The 8,488-nt window shown below is 42.1% G+C and overlaps 1 protein-coding gene across 6 annotated transcripts in view; it reads left to right on the top strand.

Annotated features, from left to right (window-relative positions):
- The first annotated feature begins 289 nt into the window (after positions 1–289).
- The window catches only part of snx9b (sorting nexin 9b), a 33,723-nt gene continuing 25,524 nt past the window's right edge, over positions 290–8,488 (top strand). For 3 of the 6 annotated variants that reach the window (XM_065026316.1, XM_029676395.2, XM_029676394.2), the window contains exon 1: positions 292–693. In XM_065026316.1, coding sequence (XP_064882388.1) covers positions 682–693 — 12 coding nt within the window. In that variant the 5' untranslated portion in view covers positions 292–681. Of the gene's footprint in view, positions 694–8,488 lie in introns of all 6 variants that reach the window. The other 3 variants (XM_065026314.1, XM_065026315.1, XM_029676397.2) reach the window with 3 other exon arrangements.

The following is an 8,488-nucleotide window of genomic DNA, read 5'->3' as shown; positions in this document are numbered from 1 at the left end:
ATTCACGGATCTTTCTGTATGATAAATACCATTTCAAAATAAAAGACAACATACCTAAATGTATTAAAATAAATTATTATTATTATTATTATTATTAGAAGTAGACGTAGTAGTAGCGCTAGTTTTATGTTATTATTAGGCCTTACTATTATTGTTGTTGTTGTTAGTATTATTATACGTTTGATTATTATTATTGTTTTTAGCTTGGCCAAGGCTACTAGGGATAGGAGAGTCCTGACCTGGATCTACAAACTCACACAACTAACTTGTCATATACATAGTCTATAGGCCTGCTTGTCTTGGGAGAACCATTGGACTGAGCCCACTATCTTTCCGGTTTCTTACTACCGGTAGGCTACAGGAATCTTGCTCCCCGGGCTCTGGAGTCAATTCAGCTATTTACCCGCTATAAAGAAATGTCATATTTTTGTTGACTGGATATACACAATTGGGATTGACTGTCGCGGATTTTTTCGCACTCAACCATTTTAGCTGTCTCTCCCAGGTTTGAGGTTAAAGGGCATCTTGTATTTAGTGATGTATTAAAATTTGTTCTGCGACGACTCGCCCCAAGAAGTGCCTTGTTTTCGCCCAGTTGAGCTGCGAGGAAATGTCTGGCTGAGGATTTGTAACCCACGAAAACCTTGGCCCGTTTTGTAATGATAGATTAATGCACCGACAATGGCAAACAAGGTAGGATGACATCTTTACAGAAGTGTTTTTTTTCTGAAAGCTGTCGATCTATCCATTTTGAATTGTTTTAGCACCAGAGTTAGTCGGAGAAGGAGAATATCAGGGCTGTGAGAGTTCTATTTTCAGTCTGGCGCTCACCTCGAAATTGGTTACATTTGTGAACTATTTCCCCGGTATTAAGACAGGGGAGAATATATTTTATTTTCTCTGTTGTTCGTACTTCAAAATGGCTTAGGAACGCTTTTATATGAACATGGAAAATATGTATCATTAAAAAGTGTCTTGTGACATTTTATTACCCTTCCAGTGCGGGTCATTTCTTTACGCTAAGAACTCTGGGAAGTGTAGTGCTTTGAGCACAGAACTTTGTGGCAAAGGGTGAAAATGTTAAACGCTTTTGTGTTAACTTATTGATACGCATAAAAGCCCACTAAAGATAACTAAGGTACCAAGCTACTAACATTGCACTATGCAGGGTACTATGTAATCTATAGCTGTTATTATTATGTGCAAAACGCTACGATGAGGCTAGGTGTGAAATAGACTGGCTTGGAATGAAAGGGAAAGGCCCATTCGTTCTATGAAGGATTCCTCCTCTAACATTCTATAATGGAGCATCCTAGAATTCTAAGGAGGTGTACGTTGTATAAAAGATGCTGTCTTTTGAGTTAATCTCTGGTGATTTCGCTTGAGACTGCATGCTTCCTTTTGGGGTAGCGTTTGAAGGACAGAATTGAAATTGATTTCACATTCTAATGAATCTTGACTATGTGGTTCCGCCTTTCTATGGAGTATTCAACTGAAAAATGTCAGCCATTCCTGTACTTTTATCATCAGCAAGAGTATGTAGGCTACACGAGGGCCACATCAAATAGATCCTATTATGTAGCCTAAGTTCTGCATTCCTTTTTATGGTCTGTCCAGACGTTCCAAAGAATGTTGGCTATTTGCTTCCACCCTCTCGTCTCATTGTAATCCATTCTATGAATCATTAGGAATGTTGTATTAGCCAACGCTCTTCTCTTCCATCAGCTTTAGTGTGTAGCCTAGCTGTAGATCCAGACACTGAGCTAAAGAGCACCCAAAAGTCTTCTGACAACTTGCATTTCTGCCAAAACTGACTGACTCACTCTGTCTATGGTATCATTCTTTCTTCCTCCCCCTCTCTGTCCCCCGTCTTCTCCCGGTCTAGTGGAAGCTGGCTGGGAGGCTAACATTAAAATAGACCTCTATTCAGAGGCTGAAGGTGCTAAACAGACAGACAGACAGGCAGAGAGAGAAAGAGAGAAAGAGACAGACAGACAGACAGGGGCATTTCCATGGAAAAGGACCCGTGAGTACCAACATGTGAAATTCATAGGACCATATCAAATTGGGTGTCAAATGAAAGTATATATTTTTGGGAAATTAAGGCATAGATACTTTTTTTCAGCCATTTTCCAGGAATAAGTAAATGCTTTGATTTCTGGAAAAAAAACAGATGGAAAAGGGGTATTAGAAAACATATACCAGAAAGTCTTAAAAGGTATCAGAAATAGATAGACTGCTGTCAACTAATATCAACACTTATATTTAGTTTTGGAGAAATTCCTAACCTTCTGTAAAATCAAGACATATTGCCTTGTGCCTTTAAATTCCATTACCAAAAACCCACATACTGTATCTTTAAAATATTTTCTAATTTCATGCCCTTATGAAGAGGGATGATAATGAAATTTCATAGAAGTAACAAATACAGTGTCTTCAGAAAGTATTCGCACCCCTTGACTTTTTCCACATTTTGTTGTTACACATTCTGAATGTAAAATTGATTAAATTTAGATTTATTTTGTCACTGGCCTACACAAGACCAGGGAAGTTTTCCAATGCCTCACGAAGAAGGGCAACTTCAAACATTGAATATCCCTTTGAGCATGGTGAAGTTATTAATTATACTTTGGATGGTGTATCAATACACCCAGTCACTACAACGATGCAGGCATCATTCCTAATTCAGTTGCCGGAGAGGAAGGAAACCGCTCAGGGATTTCGCTATGAGGTCAATGGTGACTTTAAAACAGTTACAGGGTTTAATGGCTGTGATAGGAGAAAACTGAGGATGGATCAACAACATTGTAGTTATTCCACAATAGTAACCTAATTCACAGAGTGAAAAGGAGGCATGTACAGAATAAAAATATTCCAAAACATGCATCATGTTTGCAACAGGGCACTAAAGTAAAATTGTAAAAAAGGTGGAAAAGGCTATTCACTTTTTGCCCAGAATACAAAGTAATGTTCTGTTGCAAATCCAAGTACCACTCTCCATATTTTCAAGCATAGTGGTGGCTGCATCATGTTATGGGTATGCTTGTAATTGTTTAGGACTGGGGGGTGTTTCAGGATAAAAAAGAAACAGAAGGGAGCTCAGCACAGGCAAAATCCAATAGGAAAGCCTGGTTCAGGGTGCTTTCCACCAGCCACTGGGAGATGTGCGCCAAATCTACACTGGAGTTGCTTACCAAGAAGACAGTGAATGTTCTTGATGGGCCGAGTTAGTTTTTCCTTAAATCTACTTCAAAATCTATTGCAAGACATAAATGGTTGTCTAGCAATGACCAGCAACCAATTTGACAGAGCTTGAAAAATGAAAATAATAATGCGAAATGTTGCACAATCCAGGAATTGAAAGCTATTAGACTTATACAGAAAGACTCACAACTGTAATCGCTACCAAAAGTGCTTCTACAAAGTATTGCCTGAGCTGTGCATGCTTATATGAATGATATATTCTGTATTTCATCTTCAATACATTTGCTAACATTTTTTAAAACATGTTTTCACTTTGTCATTATGGGCTATTGTGTGTGTATATTGGTGAAAAAATCAAATGTAATCAATTTTGAGTTCAGGCTGTAACACAACAAAATGTGGAATCAAGTCAAGAGGTAGGAACACTTCCTGGCGCACCCATCCCGTTTGCGGGATCATTTTCGTCAACATCCGCTGAATTGCAGAGCGCCAAATTCAAATTAAATTACTGAAAATATTAAATTTTCATGAAATCACAAGTGCAATATAGCAAAACACAGCTTAGCTTGTTGTTAATCCACCTGACGTGTCAGATTTCAGAAAAGCTTTTCGGCGAAAGCAAACCAAGCGTTTATGTAAGGACATCTCTCTCAGCAGACAAAACATTACAAACAGCTAGCAGCAAAGTAGATTGGTCATGAAAGTCAGAAAAGCAATAAAATGAATCGCTTACCTTTGATCTTCGGATGTTTGCACTCACGAGACTCCCAGTTACACAATAAATGTTCCTTTTGTTCCATAAAGATTCTTTTTATATCCAAAACTCCTCCATTTGGTTGGCGCGTTATGTTCAGAAATCCACAGGCTCGAGCGGTCACGACGGGGCAGACGAAAATTCCAAATAGTATCCGTAAAGTTTGTAGAAATATGTCAAATGTTTTTTATAATCAATCCTCAGGTTGTTTTTACAATAAATAATCAATAATATTTTAACTGGACCGTAGCTTTTTCAATAGGAGAGAGAGAGAGAAAATGTCTGCTCCAAGCTGTTGGCGCATGCAAAACTCTGCTGGCACCCAGCCATCCACTGACGCGATGTGATTGTTCTCGCTCATTTTTCAGAATAAAAGGCTGAAACTATGTCTAAAGACTGTTCAGACCATGTGGAAGCCATAGGAAAAGGAATCTGGTTGATATCCCTTTTAAATGGAGCGAAGGCATGCAATGGAACAGGGAGCTTTCAAAATAGAAGGCACTTCCTCTTTGGATTTTCCTCAGGTTTTCGCCTGCAATATCAGTTCTGTTATACTCACAGACAACATTTTTACAGTTTTGGAAACTTTAGAGTGTTTTCTATCCTAATCTGACAATTGTATGCATATTATAGTTTCTGGGCCTGAGAAATAGGCAGTTTCATTTGGGTATGCTTTTCATCCAAACATCAAAATACTGCCCCCTACACTCAACAGGTTAATGAAGGCACTGGTTAAGGGCACTGGTTAAAGGCACTGTTAATGAAGGCACTGGTAGTCCTACCAATTAGTTATAGTAATTTTACTCCTCTTTGTTTGAATGATTAAGTGATTCATTACTAAATTGTTAATGGATTTACCAAAAAAATCAGTAACGGAATTACTGCAATGGAAGTTGCTACAATGGGAAATCATAATAGTCACAAACCACAGTCGGGTCACCTGCTAGTGTCCTCCCTTCCACTGGCATACTGTTATGTTCAGCTCATAATTGTTTTCTTTGAAGAATCTCCAATACAGCACCAGTCGAAAGTTTGGACACACCTACTCATTCAAGGGTTTTTATTTAATGTGTACTATTTTCTACATTGTAGAATAATAGTGAAGACATCAACTATGAAATAACACATGGAATCATGTAGTAACCTAAAAACTCTTAAACAAATCAAAACGTATATATTTAAGATTCTTCAAAGTAGCCACCCTTTGCACACTCTTGGTATTCTCTCAACCAGCTTCATGAGGTAGTCACCTGGAATGCATTTCAATTAAGTGTGCCTTGTTAATTTGTGGAATTTCTTCCCTTAATGCGTTTGAGCCAACAGTTGTGTTGTGACAAGTTAGAGGTGGTATACAGAAGATAGCACTATTTGGTAAAAGACCAAGTACATATTATGGAAAGAACAGCTCAAATAAGCAAAGAGAAATAACAGTCCATCATTACTTTAAGACATGAAGGTCAGTCAATCCAGAACATTTCAAGAACTTTGAACGTTTCTTCAAGTGCAGTCGCAAAAAGCTTTCAAGTGCAATGATTAAACTGGCTCTCATGAGGACCACCACAGGAAAGGAAGACTCAGAATTACCTCTGCTGCAGAGGATAAGTTCGTTAGAGTTACCAGCCTCAGAAATTGCAGCCCAAATAAATGCTTCACAGAATTGAGGAAACAGACACATCTCAACATCAAATGACTGTGTGAATCAGGCCTTCATGGTCGAATTGCTGTGAAGAAACCACTACTTAAGGACATCAATAAGAAGAGACTTGCTTGGGCCAAGAAACATTAGCAATGGACCATAGACCGGTAGAAATCTGTCCTTTGGTCTGATGACTAAAAAATCTCAAATTTGGGTTCCAACCACTGTGTCTTTGTGAGACGCAGAGTAGGTGAACGGATGATCTCTGCATGTGTGGTTCCCACCGTGAAGCATGGTGGAGGAGGTGTGGGGGTGCTTTGCTGGTGACACTGTCAGTGATTTATTTAGAATTCAAGGCACACGTAACCTGCATGGCTCCAAAGCATTCTGCAGAAATACGACATCCCATCTGGTTTGCACTTAGTGGGACTATCATTTGTTTTTCTACAGGACAATGACCCAATACACCTCCAGGCTATGTACGGGCTATTTGAGCAAGAAGGAGGGTGATGGCGCTCTGCATCAGATGACCTGGCCTCCACTATCACCCAACCTCAACCCAATTGAGAGAGTTTGGAATGAGTTGTACTGCAGAGTGAAGGAAAAGCAGCCAACAAGTGCTCAGCATATGTGGGAACTCCTTCAAGACTGTTGGAAAAGCAATCCAGGTGAAGCTGGTTGAGAGAATGACAAGTGTGCAAAGCTGTCGTCAGGGCAAAGGGTGGCTACTTTGAAGAATCTAAAATATATTTTCATTTAACACTTTTTTGTTTACTACGTGTGGGCGTCACTACAGACCCTGGTTCGATTCCAGGCTGTATCACAACCGGCCGAGATTGGGAGTTCCATAGGGTGTCACACAATTGGCCCAGGGTTGTTAGGGTTAGGGTCATTGTAAATAAGAATTTGTTCTTAACTGACTTGCCTTTTTAAATAAAGGTTAAATAAATAAATAACATGATTCCATATGTGTCATTTCATAGTTTTGATGTCTTCACTGTTATTCTACAATGTAGAAAATAGTAAAAAATAAAGAAAAACCCTTCAATGAGTAGGTGTGTCCAAACTTTTGACTGGTACTGTATGTTTCACAAGTTTGGACAGTACAGTGAGTAGAGTACAGTATTGAGTACAATACTGTCAGTAGAGCACTGTCGAGTACTGTACAATACATTTACATTTACATTTAAGTCATTTAGCAGACGCTCTTATCCAGAGCGACTTACAAATTGGTGCTTTCACCTTATGACATCCAGTGGAACAGCCACTTTACAATAGTGCATCTAGGTCTTTTAAGGGGGGGGGGGGGAGAAGGATTACTTTATCCTATCCTAGGTATTCCTTAAAGAGGTGGGGTTTCAGGTGTCTCCGGAAGGTGGTGATTGACTCCGCTGTCCTGGCGTCGTGAGGGAGTTTGTTCCACCATTGGGGGCCAGAGCAGCGAACAGTTTTGACTGGGCTGAGCGGGAACTGTACTTCCTCAGTGGTAGGGAGGCGAGCAGGCCAGAGGTGGATGAACGCAGTGCCCTTGTTTGGGTGTAGGGCCTGATCAGAGCCTGGAGGTACTGAGGTGCCGTTCCCCTCACAGCTCCGTGGGCAAGCACCATGGTCTTGTAGCGTATGCGAGCTTCAACTGGAAGCCAGTGGAGAGAGCGGAGGAGCGGGGTGACGTGAGAGAACTTGGGAAGGTTGAACACCAGACGGGCTGCGGCGTTCTGGATGAGTTGTAGGGGTTTAATGGCACAGGCAGGGAGCCCAGCCAACAGCGAGTTTCAGTAATCCAGACGGGAGATGACAAGTGCCTGGATTAGGACCTGCGCCGCTTCCTGTGTGAGGCAGGGTCGTACTCTGCGGATGTTGTAGAGCATGAACCTACAGGAACGGGCCACCGCCTTGATGTTATTTGAGAACGACAGGGTGTTGTCCAGGATCACGCCAAGGTTCTTAGCGCTCTGGGACGAGGACACAATGGAGTTGTCAACCGTGATGGCGAGATCATGGAACGGGCAGTCCTTCCCGGGAGGAAGAGCAGCTCCGTCTTGCCGAGGTTCAGCTTGAGGTGATGATCCGTCATCCACACTGATATGTCTGCCAGACATGCAGAGATGCGATTCGCCACCTGGTCGTCAGAAGGGGGAAAGGAGAAGATTAATTGTGTGTCGTCTGCATAGCAATGATAGGAGAGACCATGTGAGGTTATGACAGAGCCAAGTGACTTGGTGTATAGCGAGAATAGGAGAGGGCCTAGAACAGAGCCCTGGGGGACACCAGTGGTGAGAGCACGTGGTGAGGAGACGGATTCTCGCCACGCCACCTGGTAGGAGCGACCTGTCAGGTAGGACGCAATCCAAGCGTGGGCCGCGCCGGAGATGCCCAACTCGGAGAGGGTGGAGAGGAGGATCTGATGGTTCACAGTATCGAAGGCAGCCGATAGGTCTAGAAGGATGAGAGCAGAGGAGAGAGAGTTAGCTTTAGCAGTGCGGAGCGCCTCCGTGATACAGAGAAGAGCAGTCTCAGTTGAATGACTAGTCTTGAAACCTGACTGATTTGGATCAAGAAGGTCATTCTGAGAGAGATAGCGGGAGAGCTGGCCAAGGACGGCATGTTCAAGAGTTTTGGAGAGAAAAGAAAGAAGGGATACTGGTCTGTAGTTGTTGACATCGGAGGGATCGAGTGTAGGTTTTTTCAGAAGGGGTGCAACTCTCGCTCTCTTGAAGACAGGAGGGACGTAGCCAGCGGTCAGGGATGAGTTGATGAGCGAGGTGAGGTAAGGGAGAAGGTCACCGGTGATGGTCTGGAGAAGAGAGGAGGGGATAGGGTCAAGCGGGCAGGTTGTTGGGCTGCCGGCCGTCACAAGACGCGAGATGTCATCTGGAGAGAGAGGGGAGAAAGAG

The sequence above is a fragment of the Oncorhynchus nerka genome, linkage group LG13 (genome assembly GCF_034236695.1).
Source record: "Oncorhynchus nerka isolate Pitt River linkage group LG13, Oner_Uvic_2.0, whole genome shotgun sequence".
NCBI classification, from domain to species: Eukaryota; Metazoa; Chordata; class Actinopteri; order Salmoniformes; family Salmonidae; genus Oncorhynchus; species Oncorhynchus nerka.
Note: the sequence above shows the minus strand (reverse complement) of the source record. Positions and strands in the feature narration are given on the sequence as shown.